This window comes from Cebidichthys violaceus, unplaced genomic scaffold (genome assembly GCF_023349555.1).
Source record: "Cebidichthys violaceus isolate CVI_PGR_0920_01 unplaced genomic scaffold, fCebVio1.0.p SCAF_24, whole genome shotgun sequence".
NCBI classification, from domain to species: Eukaryota; Metazoa; Chordata; class Actinopteri; order Perciformes; family Stichaeidae; genus Cebidichthys; species Cebidichthys violaceus.
Genome location: NW_027176417.1, coordinates 7,037,099 through 7,057,098, shown reverse-complemented (window position 1 = coordinate 7,057,098; position 20,000 = coordinate 7,037,099). Strand labels below are relative to the sequence as shown.

Sequence of the window (20,000 nt, the reverse complement as noted above, 5' to 3'; positions counted from 1 at the left end):
TGGGATAATACCGACGGTGTTGACAGTGTCGCTTTTTATCCAGGACGTTCTGGAGCTGCTGGAGAAGCGCGTGAAGTCTCGGTTTTCCCACCGTCAGATCCACCTGCTGAGCAACCCGACGTTCGCCGAGTACCTGGACCGGGTCCGGACCCAGCTCAGCCTGCCGGACGACTTCCCGGACGACAAGTTCGCTCTGGACTGGAACGCCGGCATCGAGGTGAGCCCACCACCAAGGGCCCGATCTGGGCTTCAAACATCTGGAATCAGACGTGAGTGCATTTAGTGGACCCGTCTCTGTTTTTCTTTCTTCAGACTCTGTGTGAAGACAAATCGGTGGAGGATGTTTTACAGAGACACTTCAACTCCAGCAAGGACTTCCGCTCCATGCACACGCTGCTGGTACAGCACCCCTTTATTTCAACTGTAACACACCACATCTGTCACTCGGTGTGAGACCTCACTACCCTCGTCTCACTCTCTATCTCCAGATGTTGTGCCTGAGTCGAGTGTCTGTTGCCAAACCTGCCATTAAACCTGCAGACCTGCTGGAGGCCAGCAGACTGTGTTTTGCCGACGCCAACGCGAATATGCTCCACGGTAAAAAAAATAAACAAACGGCGACGGCCTTTCTCTCTTCACTCTCTAAAGAGTCCACAGCGGTTATATCTCTGCTTCTTTCCCCTCCCTCCGTAGGTCTGTCCATCCTGGAGCTGTGCCTCATCATCGCCATGAAACACCTCAACGACGTCTACGAAGGAGAGCCGTTCAATCTGCAAATGGTTCACAACGGTACGACTGGAAAAACAGACCTCTAGTTTTTAGGACAAACATATCGGCTTTTTCTTACTTGTGTATAAGAAGTAGATCTTTGTTTTTTTTAGAGTTTAAGAAGTTCCTGCAGAGGAAGTCGAACTCCATATATAACTTTGAGCAGCCGGTCATCTTGAAGGTGCGTGTAAAGCATTTAAAGAGTATAGCTCGTATATCTATCTATCTATCTATCTATCTATCTATCTATCTATCTATCTATCTATCTATCTATCTATCTATCTATCTATCTATCTAAAGATGGTCGACTGATCTACTGAACACTTGGTCCTCAGGCCTTCGAGCACCTGCAGCAGCTGGAGCTGATCCGGCCGGTCGACAGCTCCTCGGCCAAAACCCAGAGGGAGTACCAGCTGATGAGACTCATGCTGGACCACAGTCAGATCATGGAGGCCCTGCAGAAGTACCCACAATGCCCCACGGACGTCAAGCAGTGGGCCATGTCGGCGTTCGGCTAGGACCCGGCCTACATTTGGACTTTGTGTCGACGTTTGTTTGCTGTGTTTTCTGCTCACAGATGAAAGAAGCTTCTGGGGTTACTGAGCTGGATGACCAAAATTAAACCAGGCAGAAAACATGGCTGCCAGTATGTGAACTCTACACCAGTAGTCCGGATTATTTTACATGTACTCTGAATACCAAGTGTGTTCTGGAGCCAAGTTTGGATGACGAGTTACTGTAAATAATCACAGAATATAAACCGTCATTGAGGATATGATCAAATAAAATGTATGTTATTAAAACAAGACACCTGTCATCTGATTCTGACCGTTTTTTAACTCAAATCTCTTCTTGAATTTAATTTAAAAGTCTGGAAAGAAGTGTCCCGCTGAGCCTGCTGAATGCTGCCACCTGGTGGTGTGTTTCTACCGTCACCATCCACAATGTTTACATCGTAGAGACAAAACACGCTGCACATACTGTACATACATGCAGTTAACGGGTCTATTAATAACACGCCGTGTACCGGAACATTCAGAGGACTTTGAACCACTCTGGCTCCCTCGGTCCTGCAACAATAAATTCACTGTTATACATTCCATTTGCTTTGTGAGAGTTGTAATAATTTAATTCTATGTTTTTCTGGTAGATTTGTATGTTCTTACACAGCATGTTAGCTGAACATGCAAACATGTTAAAAGCAATAGATGGTACATCAGAAGTTTGAATTATCTAAAGGCTTTCTAACTTCTACCTGCAGCCGTCGGATCGAGGAGGAGGAGGAGGTAGTGATGTGATTCAGTCAGTGAAAAGAAGAAGAAGGTCAGCATTCACAATCTAAAAACACATTTATTTACATCACGTGGATCACTTCAGCTGATAAAAACACGGCCCAGAGTGGCAGCGCTGATCGGGGATCTGGTTCTCCTCTGTGATAATGCTTCCAGGGTTTCTCGAGCTTCTCTTTCTGCTTTTAATACTTTACCAAGAGGACTTCTCTTTCCTCTGATCCTCCCTCGTCCCTCAAGGTCTCAAGAACAACGTCTCCGGTTTGAAATTCCGGACATAAGTCATCCCGTTTTTCACATCTTTTAGTCAGCAAAATCAAAAAACGCACAGTCACATGTATCAGGAGTATAGAAAACAAAAAAATAAAGAACATTTTCATCATTTTAGAGACGTTTTTGTGACGGATTCATCGGTTACCAGAAACCCTGTGAGCGGCATTAACATTACAGGCCGCGTTGGCAAATCCTGGATCAGCGCTGCACCTCCAGAGCCTTGAGAGATGTGGGGTCAAAAACGCCTGTAGTGTTTTGGGTTGTTTCTGTTTTGTAGAACTTTCAGGGCCGGCCACCAGACCTATCCTGCTGCCGCGAGGCCATTGGTTCAATGTTTCCTCTAAAAGTCTTACCAACAGCGGGGAAAGGAGGCGATCGAAATGCTGGAATGAAGTATCTGTAGTGTATCTGTAGATTGCTTCGTCACATGGAGTATTGCAACTGATGTTTAAGAGCTTCGGGGATTCTTCAAATTGCAGGGGACTCGAGTAGGTACCTTGAGGAACGCCATGTTGGGGGTTTTTGTGTGCTACGGAACTCTTAAGTGCCTACTTGGATGCGTTACAAAGTACTCCAATGAGCCTCCAGCTTTTAGCTTTCACAAAGCTCAACTTAAAGCCGAGGCAAAACACAAGAAAAGTAGAAATGAATGTAGAGGAAACACTGAAGTTCAACACGCACTTATAAAGATTCAGCTCAGAGTATATAGTTGATACAGGTATTTATGTTCTCATGTCTGTACAGATCCTAGACTGCTTAAAATAGTGGGGCAACAAGACACAAATGTTTCACTGGTAGTTAATATGCACAGCAATGTGAGGCGCTGGGCGAGAGGAGGTCGATATAGAAACACGTAAAGCTACATGCTGAGGAAACCCATTCATACACCTTTAAATGACCAGGTTTAGACCAGGTTCAGACCACGTTCAGATCATGTTTAGACCATGTTCAGACCATGTTTAGACCATGTTCAGACCATGTCTGGGTCAGATCTGCTGAGATAGTCCAGACCTGAGGGGAAGCAAAGAAGTGTTTGACGTGTTCACATCTGGACAGGTTCAGATGAAGATGAACAAAGGTTATTTTGGATGAACTAATAAGCTTCTGTTATATTTAAACTCTACTTGGGAACGTTTTAATGAAACAGATTTGTTCTTTGTGGTTGGGTTGTACGGGGTCTCAGAGCAGGTCAGCGTACAACCAGGAGGTGTATGAATGGATCTCAGAGTGCGCTGGTTTTACTAGTTTCTACAGCGACGGGGCACAATCACACAAAACCAGCCAAACCCAAAGCCCCCTAGAGTTACACAGGGCCGGGCTCAATCCACCAAAGTACACACAATACTGGAATCCAGGAGTCTGAAGAACATTCATTCTCGGTCGTTTGTCCATAGACTGAATAGAAAGAAGCACGTTACAGTTTATATCTTTTCTTTTTGAATTAATGAAAGTATTTCCTGAATTACAACTGAACACCCCCCCCCCCAAACAACAACAAATAAATCGTGCCAACCCTTACGACATTATTCAGAGTTGCACCTGAGTTCTGATACCCAAAACCTCAGACCTGTAAATTAAAAAATAAATACAACACATCAATATGCAAGGTAACGGATTAAAAAAAAAAAAAAAAGAGAGAAATTAAAATGCTACAAGTTATTTGTGTGTCTGTGTATTGAAAGTCACTCCTGCAGCTGGTCCTACAGCAGTGTAGGGTAGTTTGCGGCACTGGTTGCATATAACTTGCTAGAACTTAGAAAAGCATAGTACTGAATCCCTGAATGGTGTTTGTTGGTTTGGGTCGGTTTCTCAAGCGCCGTTTAAACTCCAGCTGTTCAACACTGAAGATGGGATGTGACCGCCGACCGAGAACTGGCACGTTGTCTTTGCTGTGGCTGATAAGTCAACCCTAACAGCCACTTTGGCAGGAAACCAACCAACTGTTGGAGTTTTTAAAATCCACTTGGCTGCTGAAATACTGGTGAGTTTTACACTTTTGGACACAAACGTGGGGATAAAAAAAGGGTAATACTGGAGTTCTTCCTTTAGGTTTTTAGTCTTGCACAGTTATGGAAAAGTTTAAATGGTAAAAATGAGTCATCTCAAACTTACGGGGAGAAATGAGAGTTTACTCCTGGAAATTATCCCCCAAACTGGATGCTTTGAATCCCGCTCCTCCCTGGTTATGATTTTGGTTGTTCTTGCCACACTTTCTACCCCGAAGAAATCCCTGCGAGTGAGGTAGTGCTGATCGCCTCAGACGAACGGCGGATAACTGAAGAAGGAGCAAAGGGAAGCGATGCGGATGTGAATATTGTACCGGTGCTACAGTAAATAAGAAGATGGCTTTAACTTCCTTCAGGTTTGCTGTGTTGTTGCAATAGTCGTATATTGTACTGAGATAATATCTCAAACCTGACGCGCTCAGTGAACAGCTCCTGTAGACCTCCGGTAGACCTCCCGCTCTTTAGCTCTTACAGTTTCTGGGTTGTTTGTACTTCGCTAGTTTAACGAAGTGTTTTAGGAAATAGGGAAAATGTGTTGCTGAAATAAATACAGCGTGAATACCAGGATATTTGGGAGGACGTGTGAGCGCTCGAAACAAATGTCTAGCTCAGTGACAGACTTGATGTTTGCTGCCTTCCCTCACAAGTGATTTAACTCGTCTGCTGTTCATTTCCTCGAGCGCTGCAGTACGGCGTTTCTTCAAAAAGCAATGTGTATTACAAAGAAAGCACGGTTATGAATCGCCTCGCACGTGAAATGGTTTGGCAGAAAGGAGCTTCTTCGCCGTTTCTTTTAAATTTGATTTGAAAAACGCTCGATTTTAAACTGCGTCTTGTGAAACCGTCCCAAAGCTTGAGGAGAGACTGCAGGTCTGCCGGCACCAGTGTTCACCGTCCCTCAGAAGAAATAAAAGACTGTCATTGTGTCACTACAATGACAGATACATCCGTTTTGCCTGACATCTACAAGAGTAACTAGCATGGATACGTAGAAATGGCACCAGGATGAAAGAGAGAGTCCTCGTCTCCGCTCGTCTCGCTGCAGATAGCCGGGCGGTCGCTTCAAACCTCCAGCGCTGTATGAGGGACGTTAAACCGCACCGTAGTGACAGTTTATCGGTTTAAAATGTGAAAACAGTTAACATGCAGCTGCTTGTGTCTGAACCCGGTCTATCCAGCCAGATGTCCAGAGATAGAAAGCACCGGTGAGCAGTTGCTCAAACGTTGTTTAGGCAACATTTGACTTCACCAAAGTGGAAGCACTTGCTCTAAAACGTAGGATTTAATAAACAGCCGTAGAGAGATTGACAAGGTTCGACCGGTGCGATGTACCGGTCTGAGATTAGTGTTGAGATTAAATTTGATCTGGTCTTAAAGCCTGCGGAGATGATGTTTTTCAGCAAGCCAGCGCGGCTAAACAGAGTCCAGAGAGAGAGAGAGAGAGAGAGAGAGAGAGAGAGAGAGAGAGAGAGAGAGAGAGAGAGAGAGAGAGAGAGAGAGAGAGAGAGCGTATCAGCAAGAGAGGAGGTACTCCAGTCCGAGACGGGTGAGGAGGAGGAGGGGGAGGGGGAGGAGGATGCGAGTAGGTGGTGAGTAGCAAAGTTTCCTGAGGTGTATCAAAGGAGAGCAGAAACTCTTGATAGTAATAAAACAAAAAAAAAGGATGTGTGTGTGTGTGTGTGTGTGTGTGTGTGTGTGTGTGTGTGTGTGTGTGCGCGCGCGAATCAAATCAAAAGCAAGCTGGCTCAGCTAAATACAGGTGTCGATCCAGATCAGGGCTGGGTACCCCTGCACTTCACATGTGATCCCTGTCCTACAACACACACACACACACACACACACACACACACACACACACACACACACACACACACACACACACACACACACACACACACACACACACACACACACACACACACACACACACACACACGGGACGCTCTAGTTTGTTCATCTACAGATAGAACCAGACCACACACGACTGATCTCACACAAAGAACCAGACCAAGAGGCTCCGAGAGCGTGGTACCAGATACGACATGAAGGTATCGGTGGTTGGTACCCAGCGCTAATCCAGAGAGATATAAACACATGTACTCTATATCCAGATCTCACTTGTCAGCGGAGGATAGTACGACTCCGGTGACAGTTGACACGGCAAACCCAAAAAAACGGAAAAGAAGAAAAATCACTTTAAACGACACCATCGTGGGGGGTTCTCTCTCTTTTTTCTAATCATCATCATCATCAGAAGAAGAAAACGTCAAAGAGAGAGAGAAAAAAAAAAAAAAGTTCATAATCAAAGTGGAGCAAAACTAAAGTTGAGCTGGAGAACGGGGAGGAACATCGTCGTTCTCGGTGCGCATGGCCGTGTGCACAGAGGCTTCGCTGACTACATTACCCATGAGCGTCGTGGCTGACGGCGGGTCGTTTGGATGTCGTGAAGAGCCGAGGGAGAGTGTGAGCTATGACCGTGAACAGGGAGAGGGACTGATTTAAACTGTGTCCATCTGAACTGAGGTATACCTGGTTGAAGGAGGTTTATGGTTTGTTTTTTTAAATCGTCGTAATGCTTGAGAATGGACCCCCCCCTTCCCCCTTCCCCCTTTAAAATAAGCTTGATTACCAAGTTGTCTGGGTCCATAATACACTATGTACAGCAGCATTACACTATAAACATTCAGAAGCCGTTGCTTATTGGCAGAACGATAGTCGTTTCTTCAGAAAAAACGCACACGAGAAAAACAGCAAATGTATCGAGAGCCAGGTGCTCCTCTTCTTTTTTTTCTTCTTTTCTTTTTTGTTTTACACTAAAATGCACCGAGAGTTCTGTGGAGCTTCTCTGCCAGATCTTCTCTCTCCGTAGAAAACCGAGCAGAACAGGTCGCCCTCCAGTGTGCGTGTGTGTGTGTGTGTGTGTGTGTGTGTGTGTGTGTGTGTGTGTGTGTGTGTGTGTGTGTGTGTGTATGTGTGTGTGTGTGTGTGTGTGTGTGTGTGTGTGTGTGTATAAAAACAATACATGATTAAAGTGTTTGTCGAGGGTCGGCGTCCCAGCATGTCACTCGCTGACGTCGTCGTTTTATCCTGAATCGTTTGCTCGGGACAAGAGAGTTTCGACCGTTACAATGTTACAATCCTCCGGCACACGCGTATCAAAATGGATATCAACGGATGAGGGGGGGGGGCACGGTGTTTCCTGAACGCGAGTAGCGGCCCGCACTTAAAGGACAAAAAAAAAGACGGACAAAAACGAAAATTGGAAAGAAAGAACAAAAAGAAAAACACACTACGCCAACCAACCAGGGCCGGACGCTCGTGTCGATCCGTGTTTCTGCTGGCGCCGATCACAAGCTGGACTCCTTGGGCTGCAGGTCCACGTTGGTCACCATCGTGACGACGGTGACGATCTCCTCGAGGCCGATGACGGGGGCCTGGCGCTGCATTTGTCCGATGCGCTCCTCGACGCAGCCGGCGGACAGGCGGGCCTCGGCCTCGTGGTCCCAGCAGTCCTCGATGGTTTCACAGAGCATGGCCAGACCCTGAGAGGAGAGCGGCAGGGTTAACGGGACTCACTGGGTCTCGGAACAAAAGAACGAGATTACATTTCAAATATCAAGTCGACAACCAAAGGGTCTCGTGGTCGCTCACCGCGTGTTTCTGCCAGCAGTCTCTCAGGATGGGCCTCAGCTTCTTATGAACGACAACCTCCTGCATGTCCTCCAGAGACGGATGCTGACCCACCTCCTCCTCGAACGGGAGCATGTACTCGTCCACCGGGCCTGTTGACATTCAAAAACACAACTCAAACTAATCTGAAGTAACGCGACACGCGGAAGAACGTGCACGGATGCGGCGCTTGCGGCGGACTCACCGTCGGCGGCGGTGCATCGCGCCGCGAGCTCCCAGAGGACGAGGCCGAAGGCGTACATGTCGATACGCAGGAAGGAGTCGCGCTGGAAGTTGATGGCGCCCTCCAGGACTTCAGGAGCCATGTAGCGCCGCGTCCCCACCTGAGGGTTCAAACGGCAGCGTCGGGACACAGACGTGAACAGAAAATCAAGTAGAAAGTCACGACACGGCTCACAGATGTGCCGAGATGAGCGAAAAGTGACGCTCGTCATTGAGGGGTGTTGCTGCTTAGCTGGCAGAAACATCAATGATCCCTGTATGACCCCGCAGTTCACCACACTACCCTGATGGTTCTGTCCCGCATCCAAACCTGAATCTGTAATCACCTGCAGATGTTTAAAAGCATTTACCAACATTTTAGGAACCTTCGGGGGCCAGTGCACGAACAAAACAAGCCACACTGCCACCCATAGGCGCTGTGAGGTATTTCACAAGACTGATCTGAGCTACAAAGGCGTGAAACGCGGTGAAGATGTGGACGTACCTGTCCGTGTGTGTCTCCTGCCGATTTCCCCGCCTCGAACTGCAGGGCGAGGCCAAAGTCAGCTATGCAGGCTGTCAGGTTACTCTTCAGCAGCACGTTCTTACTCTTAATGTCCCTAAGACACAACAAGGACGACACATTTATTGTGGAACTCCTAGAGCCGGTCCAACGCGGTGCAAACGTTTTTTGATTAAAAAGCCTTTAAAACCTGTGAGCGATGGAGGGCTTGTGTCCGTCCTTGTGTCCCGGGACGTCTTCGTGGAGGTAGGCCAGGCCGCGGGCCGCCGTCTGAGTGATGTGGCAGAGCTCGTTCCACGACACCACGTTGGCCTTCAGGTAGTCCGTCATCGAGCCCTGGAGACAGACGAGTCGTGTTATACATTACATCATAATATATATATATATATATATATATATATATATATATATATATGCATTTTTAGATACTGATCACATTTGAAGACATGCATTTATATTAAATACTGACGTAGAAACGTAACAAACACAAGGCTAAGATTTCAGCAGTGATATTCCAGCTGCGTCTGCTTCATTCCTTATCCTGCACACATCTCTGTTCTTACAAAATGTATGTCAATAGGACACAAGGTCACTTCCGGCAAGGCCAAAGACCGCTGTAGTTGCAGGAGTGGCCACTAGAGGGCAGGCAGCGCCAACACATGGAGACAGTAAATCACATCAGTTGTTCTGCTTTTGGATAAATGCCCTGCAGTGTGCTCATACCTGGGTTTATTCAGCATGTTTTAATTTATGTCAAATTGTTACAAAGACAGACAACATCCCTGGCAGCTATTAATAAGAATGCATTGTCCGAGATATGAAAATATTTTAATTATAGGGAGTTTTTAGGGGCCTGCGTCCTTTTCAAGCAAGCCACTGCACGCTACCTCAACGCATGAAGCCGCTGTAACGCACCGAACATCAAGGCATAAATCAGCTGTCAAGGAGAGTGAACTCTGCAATCAGAGCTCCAGCTGTGTTGCACAAGCAAGAGGTTCAGCCCACGACTGACGTGGCCAACATTTTGACACCTGCTCTGAGAAACTGGCAGGAAGGAAAAGCTTTTTGTAGGTTAGCGTTTAAGTTATGTATCCCCTAAAGACTTTTGAAATAATTACAGCGCACGCTTGGCAAGGCTAGTTTATTCAATGCTCTTTCTACTTGGAGAGCTTCTACAAGTCAGAGTAGCACTTGCAGAGCCGCTGCAGGGTTAAGTGGCTCAGCGAGAGGCGTATTGTTGGGTTAAAGCCCCGCCGCCGCACCCACAACCTTCACATGTTCAACCTTAATTCACACGAGGACGGCCTCTTGAGCACGGCGATTTAAATGCTGCGCCTGGCTGGGAAAACTCAAGCGAGCGAGAATCACTCTGCACTTCGTCGGTAATGACCCTCAAGACACCGAGGCACTTAAAGCCCCGAACGCTGCAGAGGCCGTGGTCGAGAGAGGGCGAGTGAAGCGCCAAATCCACCTTCTCTGGGTAAACAAGGCTTACAAAGAGGAAAGAAAGAACAGCACCAAGTGCATTGTAGTAGTGGATCAGCAATACAATGTAGGCCTCATGCACGTTGTCCCGTTTTCACACTTTGCCTTTACATGGACACAAACTGACGACTCGAGCGTCCACAGCTCGCCAGTAATCAGATTACTCCTGCGCGGCGTTTATTTGTTTCCTCACTACGTTAATGTGTCTGAATTTGACAAATAACCGCCTGGTTCAGTTGTGGAAACTCAAGTACTTATTTGGACTCGTTCATTTGGGTCTTAGTTTCAGTTACACACCAGATTGAATTATTTTGGATGCACCACTAACGGCTTTCATCCGTTCACCCTCGGCGTTGCTGTTGCAGCAGATCTTTCCCCCTCTGACGTCTGTCAGTTGTTGAGGTAAAGCTAGCTTAGCTTAGCTTAGCTAGGAGTGTCAGGTTTAAACCAAGTTTAGAAGTCGGTTTAAAAGCGGATTTTGGACTTTTCTATCAGTGGATAAGCTCTTGTGACCTTTTTAGGGGAATTAGAAATGCAGATTTCGTAAATGTATGTAAAAACGGGCAATTACAGTGGTCAGAACAATATAAAAGAGGTTTCATGTATTGCTTGGTTATTACACTGCATCACAAAATTCAATGCAGCATTTTATGTACTGCCATTTCTCCCCCCGCACTTGTTAAAAGTCTCTGTTCAGCTCAAACCTGAGCGTTTCTTATAAAACAAAAAGAGAAAATGACTCAATGTAATAAAAGCAGAAATGTAGCGGTGTGCCGGCGGTGCCGCTCCGTCCCGGACGGCGTACCTTTTCGTGGTAGGCGGTGATGAGCCACAGCTCCAGGTCCAGGTTGTTGTTCCTCTTCTCCGCGCCGAGAAAGTGGAGGATGTTGTCGTGCTTCATGCCGCTCACGCTGAAGATCTCGTACTCGTTCTGCCAAGACAGTTTGTCCTGGACAAGAGCAGAGAGACGATGCAGATGTTATTTCTCTCGTCGAACCGCTGCGTTTGTTACCAAGTCTGGCTGAAGGAGAAGTCTCGTTCCATTTCACGCAACGAGCCCACCCCTCAACACAGGAATACAATAAACAGCTTCAGCCTCGTCTTCATCGTTTACGTCGCCTCATTGCCTTTTACACCGTTTGTTACGGCGACGAGCGGCCCGTCTCACTTCACAGTTTAAATACCTGGATGGGGAAGATCTTCACAGCCACGAAATCGTTCAGCAGCTGGGCCTTCCACACACACCCGAAGCGCCCCCTGGCTTTCAGCTCGATCAGCTGCAGCGGTTTGTGTCCCAAAATGGGGGACGGGGGTGAGGGCCCGGGATCCTGTGGAGAGAGGGCAGAGGACAGTTGTCCTTCATTCTTCTGCATTAACATAGCATTCGGCCATCTTCACATCCTGAATCACATCTCAGCTTACAGACGTACTTTAATGTGGCGATGCTCTGCTATAATGTTTTGCCAGCATGCTGCTTTTATCCTCTTTATGTTGTGGAAACTCATTATTTTGCTTTATGTATTTTATGAGTCTGTTCTTTGCTTTGTTTGATTGTTAAAGCACTTTGGAGAGTCTGGTTTAGGAAGTGCTGCATGTTTGACTTCAGCGTTATTATTATTATTACTGTGAAGGTTTTTTTTTGGCAGCGAGGAAACAGCATATTAAATATGGGTTTGGATTCATTCATTTTAAATTCAATTAAACCCCCCGAGGCTGCGTTTGCTTGAGTTTACAGAAGCGGGATTGTAACTGGAGAGGTGCCAGTTTGAATCCAATCAGTCGCAGAGGAAAAGGTTGGGAGGGAACGATCTAGAACCTCGAGTACCACCGAGCAGAGCGCACAGAGCGCACACTGCAACATGAAGGAATATGAAGCAGGCCCATTAGAAGGAACAATACATTTTTGGGTTAAAAACCCCTGACGGGTCAAAGCCGTGTGTTCATGCTAATCCCGTACAAACAAAAGTGAACGCGAGGAAGCCAAGTGTTCCAAATGTAAAGTAGGTTAAACACAGCTGGTGATCGGGATTAAGCTGATCACTTTCACATGTGACTTCACAGGGAAGGACAGAGGGCGAGCGAGGATATGGAGAGAGAGAGAGAGAGAGAGAGAGAGAGAGAGAGAGAGAGAGAGAGAGAGAGAAAGAAAGAGCGACACAGAGACAGAGAGAGAGAGAGAGAGAGAGAGAGAGAGAAAGAAAGAGCGACACAGAGACAGAGAGAGAGAGAGAGAGAGAGAAAGAGCGACACAGAGACAGAGACAGAGAGACAGAGAGAGAGAGAGAGAGAGAGAGAGAGAGAGAGAGAGGAAGGTTAAAAAGAAGCATGCAGTGAGGGAGTCACATTTCCAGAGGATAAAGGGAGGAGGAGAAAGACTAGCACATGACTGATGGCCTTTGATGAAACCAGATATGCTTCTGTAAAATCTCGACGTTACCTCCATGCCTCGGTATCGCTGTTGTCAGCCCCCCCGCCCCCCTGCAACACCGTCGATGTTCATGTTTTTACTTGAACTGGAGGCTTACATGGTGCTTGATAAGCTGGAGCAAGTTTCAAGAGGCCCACAGGATCCATTCAAGCACCGCGATGACATATCAAAAGCACTCGTCAATCACCGTCTTCCAACGCCACATAAAATGCCCCCTTTTGGGTTAAAAGGTTTGCTACCGATGCCAGCCACAGATTAAATATACATACTGCGTTCTCTTTGGCTGAGAGGAATAAAAAAATTTAAAAAAGGAACATTACCGCCGGGGTTTTGGCCCCCACCCTTTCTTAAAGACAAACACGCGTCTTTTTAACCGCCTGTCCTGACAGGATTAGTGTGGCAACAGAAGCAAACTGTACGTCACCGAGGAGCTCGTACGGGTCGGATTTTGATCCATTTGGAAACGTTCTCCTGGTCCTGAACTGTGTGGCTTCAAGTTCACACAAAAGGAGGAACTACTGTTTGACAGAGGCAGCGAGTTTCAGCCATTTCATACTGAAATACGTTCAAATTCTCCAGTATACTTATACTTATATCTAGCACCTAACCGGTAGTATTATTTGCTACAGTAATGACCAGACTGCTCCCCTGGGGTGATGAAGTTTCATCTGTTATTGAGTGGAGGTTGTTCACATAGTAGCAGCTGCAGATTCACAGGAAGCTTTGTAAGAATAGAAGTAAAGACACTTTGTTTAGGTGGAGCAGGGTGTGTGTGTGTGTGTGTGTGTCTGAGGAGGGAACCGCCGTGTTTACTTGAATCCTTCTCCCCTCTAACAGAGAGCTGTGAGGCAGACCTGTCGTCTCCGCGCGCCGCTTTCACTCTGAGCGCCGGCCAAACGACGGGGAAGGTTACCCACGGCAACGGGGCCCCAGGTTGGATTGCACAGCGGCCTTAAGGTGGCCCCTTGAAAAACACCTTTAGGAACACGTTGTACGAACCAAAATAGTGAACCTATAGAGTCACAGAAATGTTTCTTTACACACGTTTTGTAAAGTTTATGACACTTGCTAGCTGTTTTTCTTCCTGATTGTGTTTTATTTCTTTTACCCGACACACTTCAGAGTCCCAATGTATGAAATCCAGTGAAGGTGAGGTGACATTTTAACACTTTTCCCTCCCAATGAGCTGAAGTCTAACAGCCTAATGTGCTTCAATGTCTTCATTTACCAACACTATCAGCAACAAATACATACAGCAGATATAAAGAGAATATTTATAACACAACGCAATTAAATATGACAGGAAATTGCATTCACCTGCTGTGAATGTGGCTACTTGTGCCATTACTGTTCAATGTGCAGAAACATCCCCGAACCTATTTCTAGTACATTTATTGATCGTTCCGTCTGTAGCGGTTATTATTCTGATCAGGATTTTGTGGAGAAAACTACGATATTATCAGAGGACTCACGGCTCACTGTTTTTGGAGCAAATTGTCTGCATCTCCAAACAATTTCCCGTCTGTTTTTCTGCTTCGTAATCAAAGCAGTTCAAATTGTTATTTTGATGTAATTCATAAGGTGAGTCTGCAGAAAGAATTCAAGATGCACCGTCTTATCTTTCCCTGCTCCGTCGCGACACAGAGACAGCCATCGGTGCGTCTGCACAAACATCACAGAGACGAATTCCTGAGCGTCCATTGTGCTCGGTGAAATGTGCGACGCCGACTCTGATCATGATATGCATGAGAAGAAATGATCCCAGGAGGCCCGTGAACGCTGAAGATATAAGAGCAGGGCGGCAGAGATGTGACCGATGACTGATGGACTCGATGGACTGGATGGACTGATCCTCAACAGCAGCAGCGTTACAATGAAAGTCATCAACATGGTGACGACTTCCCCGGCATTTCAGATGAAACTAACGTGTCTTTCTTTGCGTCTGCATTGTTTCTGGAAACTCTTTTGTCTGCCTTCCGGGCTTCGGCCTGACGAGGCGGACCGGACCGGCCCCCGACCCGACCCGGCCTCCCCCGGGAGTCACCGGATCCCTTGTCCGATCGCAGGGCGCCGTGGCCTCGAGCGAGGGGGCGCATTACACTTAGTCAGCAGACCACAGGAAGCAGGAAAACAGAATCTGCTGCTTCACGCCGTTCTTCCCAACCCTCAACCGTCTCCCATGGCCTAATCGGATTACACCTTCATCTATTGCATCAGAACGGGTCCTTCAGGTCCGCTTTGGCTTGTATTCACAGTCAAAATGCTAAGTTTGATTCTTAGAGATAAGACGTTGAATGGGCAGCTATTCTGGACTCCAAAATCTTCAGTTCATATCTCGTTGATATGAGGTTGTATCAAACGCAAAGCGTTGTGGACACGACCTTAAAGAGAGCTGACCTGGAAGGCTGGACTGACGATAAGCCGGGGTCTAAACTCTGTCACAGACTTTCTTTATCCAGCTGCCTTCTCCTTTCTAAATGAGGATTTTCCCCGATGTCTGCAGCCATCCTTTTAACTCCAGTTTGATCAAATTTCAGCCAAAGTACATTTGCAAAAGGCTTATGCTCCTCTTGTACTTAAAGTCATTTACACTCTCTGACTTGAAATATGTTCCAGGTAAGTGGCAATTCTCCTACTTATGCAAAATGCGTCTGCACTCCTCCTCAGTCTGCAAATAAAGATGGAGAAGCGAGTTTCAAACAGTGCTGCGTCTCCCTGTGCACAGGAGACGTGGCGAGCCGCAGGTCCGGCAGATACCGCTCTGGAAACCGGGTCACATCGGGCACAGTGTGTTACATAAACATCACAGGTGGACATTCATACAGAAATAAAGAAAAAAAAGGGGGGGGGGGCTGCATTCGGAGCCACGTTGGCCACTTTCCACCATGCACAATACATCTTCAGCAGGGAACACAGAAGACATCCATACATGCAATAAACCCAGGCAGAAAAAAAAGAACAGAAGAAATGTGCTACGAACCGAGTGAACAAGACGCAAAAAGCAAAGCGGAGAACAAAATGGTGGTCTGGGATCGAGGTGGAGAATTCATACCAAGCTCTGAACCCAAAGGGAGGTGGGGTGGGTGGGTGGGGACTAAAATGGTTTTCAACTTCAATTGAACTGCTCTTACCTCCACCATAATGTGAAAGGCGTGCTTGTTGAAAAAGAACATAAGAAGCAAACAGTTAGAGGATGAAGTAGAGGAAGTAGACGGTAATAGGGAGGAGATGACGGCTCGCCTCTGAACAACCTCCTGCTCTCCAGACCGGGACTTCTTTAAGGTTTGGGACACACGACGGGGCACCGGGTCTGCGGTGGTCCTGGTGCGAGATGGGATATCTTAGGAACTTAAAAATGAGGCTCTCAAGCAGAGCAACTGAAAGTGGATTGAGCAATGTGTGTTAAAAAGGTTCTCCTAGACGAACGAGTAAAACAAATGCAGTAAGGCACCAACAGAAGATCATGTAGGAGACAGAAACGCTGGGTTAAGATTAACGTAGAGCTCAGGTTGAACACAGACACAGAACGATGTCCTCCTTCACAAGGGCCGGGTCACGGGTCACCTTTTCTTCAAACTTTACTTCAAGAAATATAAAATACGTCCGCATGGAAACAGGAACTATGGGATGTGGGATCGGCACATTTTGGTCAAGAACAAAAACCTTGTTTTGAGACAAATGTTCGGTGAAGAAAAGCTCATTTAAGTCTCTCCTCCCAAACACAAAAAACAGCTCACAGTTTGCTGGAATTCACATGACAACACATGTGCATAAGCAGCAGTCCTTTTGGAGAGCTGCAGCCAGACAAACAAGACGCAAGTAGCTCCATAATAAAGCAATTGATGAGATTTTGGTCAGAATCGATCTGCGAGATGGATAGAGATAAGAAAATCCAGGTGGAAAAAAAAAAGAAAAAGAGGCCAGACTTCTGTTTGAGTGCTCCAGGCCTCTCCGTGTGAAAGCTGTGGGTCTGCCTACTCAGACGCAATCAATTCCAGTTTGCCTCCACTTCGCACTGTGGTGCGAATAATGGAGGCTTGGTGGCAAATATGCAGCTGGTGAAGTACCAACGATCACAATGACATAATGACAGGAGGCGATTAAGTTACTTAGCCGCACAGCGTTCTCTGCACCTCACAGTGGAGTCGATCTTTTGAAGGGCTGTAGGGTCTAAAACGCTGGAAAATGCCAAACTGCATGTGAACGTACAGCCGGTGGCGTGATAATGAACCCTTTAAAGATCGTTGAGTGGGAACGATGACATTTGCATCGAGAGGACTGCATGTTTCATTGCCTTGCAGAGAAAACGGAGGCAGCAACTTGTTGTGTTTTTGTCTTTGACCAGCTCCCTTGCAAATGTGCAAAAGTGCAGAAAATCGTATCCATGAGACATTTTGGGGCGATGAATTGATTTGAAGACAGATATATGTATTTTTTTCCTCATGGTCATTAATATGAACAACAACTGGAGCTTCAGCACCAGCCTGGAGAAAGAACGAACAGAAGCTCAGGACACGGTTTTACTCAAAAGCAGAAGTCAACGTTGTGTATGTGTGACATCGCTGTGCTGGGATCAGACTCCAGCAGCGTGTTCCTGACATAATCACACTCCTACTCCTTTTAATTAGAGATTTAGATTGAATGAGCGCAGTGTGAAGCAGAGCTCCGCCGGTCTTTAAAAGAAGCAGCGACATGGATGTTGGGAAAACACACCGGCGACGAACGACCGGCACCACTTCCCGTTCGCACAGGCCGCTTAAAAACATGACCGGCAACAAGTGTGGGCAATTTGTAACCGTCACATTAAAAATACATGAGCGCGTATAGAGCATCGCGCTCTGACGAATGCACAACAGCCCAGGAACCAGCATGATGAAGCAGAAATGACGAAATCTACGGAACGACTTCTGCTTTTCAAGCCTCACCGAGTCGCTGAAACTCAATATGGAAAAATACAGACGTATTATTCAAATTCAATCAAATGTGTTGTCCACGATTTGTTAAGTGCCTTTGGACGACGCTGGCATAGAGAGCGACTTAAAAAATAGTCATTTTGTTTGCTTGCCAAGAGTTCTACGGAGAAGATCAATAGCACTCTCATGTCAGTGTGTTAGGAATCACATTAGTTCTGACGTCATGCCACGAGTCCTTAACAGGCATTGTGTGTGTGTGTGTGTGTGTGTGTATATATGTGTGTGTGTGTGTGTGTGTGTGTGTGTGTGTGTATATATATATATATATATAAAGAAGATAGAATTAAATCCATCCCTCTGCTCTCCATCTTCTGCTTTAATCAGTTGCTAAACAAGCTGCTGACGACGGAACATCTGAACGTGCGTCAGATAGCGATTGCAAATATATCTGCACTTGTTTTAGCCTCCTTCCAGTAGCAGGCGGGTGGGGTTTACACCGCCGCGTCACCTCCTCCCAGAAAAAGCACACGCTCCGACTTTTAAACACATTCTCGAAAACGAGTGACCTCCTTTCCTCCTCCTGTCCTTGTACACCTACTCATTCATGCATTAAATACTTCTGCACACGCGATTATCCGGCACGACTTCATCTGTTCCACCCTGGCTGTTTGATTTCATTTTCCTCCTCTTGTGATATTATGAATATTTCAGCTGCATCATCATTAGTTATCTGATCCACTCCCGGTTGCTCGTATTTTCTTGAATGTTGTTTATTTATTCATTTATCTGTTTCCAGGTAGGATGATTCATAAGCCTCTTAGCGGTGTTGTTTTTCCAATGCGCATTAGCATTTGATTGTATTGTGTCACTGTCTTCTTTATCTCTTCCCTGCTATGCGTTGGCACTGTGCAAATACAATAACTAAGTTGAAAGAATTGCATGTCTCTCCTCACTCCCTCCCCTGCACGAACCACCCACCCATCCTCCGAGGCAGAGCTGCGAGCGTCTCTGTGTTTAGTTTTGTTTGCCTATATAAAGCCTCATCAATAATGCAGAGGCCCCTGACTCCTCTTCCATACGGTGGAAGCTCTGCATGGGTTTTCTTTTTCCTCCTCCTGCTGAGCAGCACAGAATACAGCTCCGCCGGGGTTAAAACCGCCAACAAATCATGAAAAAAAAAGAAAAAGAAAAGGAATCTGGAATCTGGAGCCCTACAAGAAGGGAGATGTTTTAAAAAAAGTTGGTAAAAAGGTGATGAAACTGTCCAATTCAAGTGAAGACATGAAAGCGATCAGACGTGTGGATATGAGGGTTTTTCCAACAACGGAAAAAGCCTGATGGCAAGTTAGGCTGAACAGGAAAAGAAAAGAGTAATAAAAAGGTGAGCGACTGCAGCACCAGAGCGTCAAAAGTCTGTTTTAATCTTTTAAAATGTGATTAAAAGCCTGACACAACACGAACCAGCCCAGCTCCAGCCCGCTGCTTTGAAAGTCTCTGACGCGTTTGCTCAGGAAGAGAGTCGAGGGAAGAAGAAGAAGAAGAAGAAGAAGAAGAAGCAGCAGATGGAACACGGGCTCCTCTCACCCTTCTATACAACTCCGAACGAAGAAAGTGAAAAAGCAATCATCGCGGACGTGAACTGTCCACACGGTGCGTCTGTTCTTCTGGCCAAAGGCCGGTTCAGCCCGCGGAGAAACCAGACCAGTGCTAAAGGTGTTTCTACTGCATCACACTACGAACAATACAAGCGTCTTCTTTCTACAGGAGCAAACAATGAGCATTAAATCAACCGGAGCAGAATGAGACGATGCGTTGTTGTAGATCTTTAACCTGCTTGCCGTGCGAGCATTATGTGCACACATAACTTTCTTGGTTATTCCTGCTTAGTTCCAAGCTTTTGTTTTTGCACGTACAGGAATAAATCATTTGGGACGCAGAAACCGATGCGTTTTACATTTCCCCTTTGTTTGCAATTAACAGATGAAGTGGGACGCGATGGCCGCCGTGGCTGAACAGACAAAAAGAGAAACTCTAACTGCATCAGCAGCAACGTCGGAGAAAGAGGACACCGCGGTCCCCGCCGCGCCGTTTGATTGACGGGTGACCTCTGGAAGCAGTGATGAGCGCTGCTGTGGTCATGGACCGAGTTTAAGGATCCGTGTTCGGAGCTCCGTCTAGCTGCAGGACTTACATGTGTGGGGACGAGGGCCGCCGGGTAGGCCAGTTTGTGATGTCTCCACATCCAGAAGGAGAAGAGGACGACGGCGGCCAGGCCGATGATGGGCACCAGGGAGTACAGCAGAGTGCTGAAGAGCTGGGGCTTCTGGGAAAATGGGTTGGAGGTGGCTGCGGGGAGATAAAGAAAGAGAGAGAGAGGATAGTGGAAAGAAGAAGACAAATTAAAAGATAGGACTCACAACACTT

At 46.6% G+C, this 20,000-nt stretch overlaps 2 protein-coding genes across 4 annotated transcripts in view; one reads left to right on the top strand and one right to left on the bottom strand.

Annotated features, from left to right (window-relative positions):
• Positions 1-1,573, top strand: part of orc4 (origin recognition complex, subunit 4) — a 3,544-nt gene extending 1,971 nt beyond the window's left edge. For both annotated transcript variants that reach the window (XM_068719499.1, XM_068719498.1), the window contains exons 9-14: positions 44-217; positions 313-399; positions 489-597; positions 694-789; positions 882-949; positions 1,104-1,573. In XM_068719499.1, coding sequence (XP_068575600.1) covers positions 44-217; positions 313-399; positions 489-597; positions 694-789; positions 882-949; positions 1,104-1,286 — 717 coding nt within the window. In that variant the 3' untranslated portion in view covers positions 1,287-1,573. The remainder of the gene's footprint in view (positions 1-43; positions 218-312; positions 400-488; positions 598-693; positions 790-881; positions 950-1,103) is intronic.
• Positions 1,574-2,098: 525 nt separating this feature from the next.
• Positions 2,099-20,000, bottom strand: part of LOC137879196 (activin receptor type-2A-like) — a 32,980-nt gene continuing 15,078 nt past the window's right edge. The window contains exons 4-12 of one of the 2 annotated variants that reach the window (XM_068719852.1): positions 19,768-19,922; positions 15,795-15,818; positions 11,420-11,563; positions 11,041-11,184; positions 8,941-9,086; positions 8,733-8,847; positions 8,211-8,349; positions 7,988-8,118; positions 2,099-7,878 (exon numbers count right to left, since the gene is read on the bottom strand). In XM_068719852.1, the coding sequence (XP_068575953.1) occupies positions 7,684-7,878; positions 7,988-8,118; positions 8,211-8,349; positions 8,733-8,847; positions 8,941-9,086; positions 11,041-11,184; positions 11,420-11,563; positions 15,795-15,818; positions 19,768-19,922 (1,193 nt within the window). In that variant the 3' untranslated portion in view covers positions 2,099-7,683. The remainder of the gene's footprint in view (positions 7,879-7,987; positions 8,119-8,210; positions 8,350-8,732; positions 8,848-8,940; positions 9,087-11,040; positions 11,185-11,419; positions 11,564-15,794; positions 15,819-19,767; positions 19,923-20,000) is intronic. The other variant, XM_068719853.1, reaches the window with a different exon arrangement.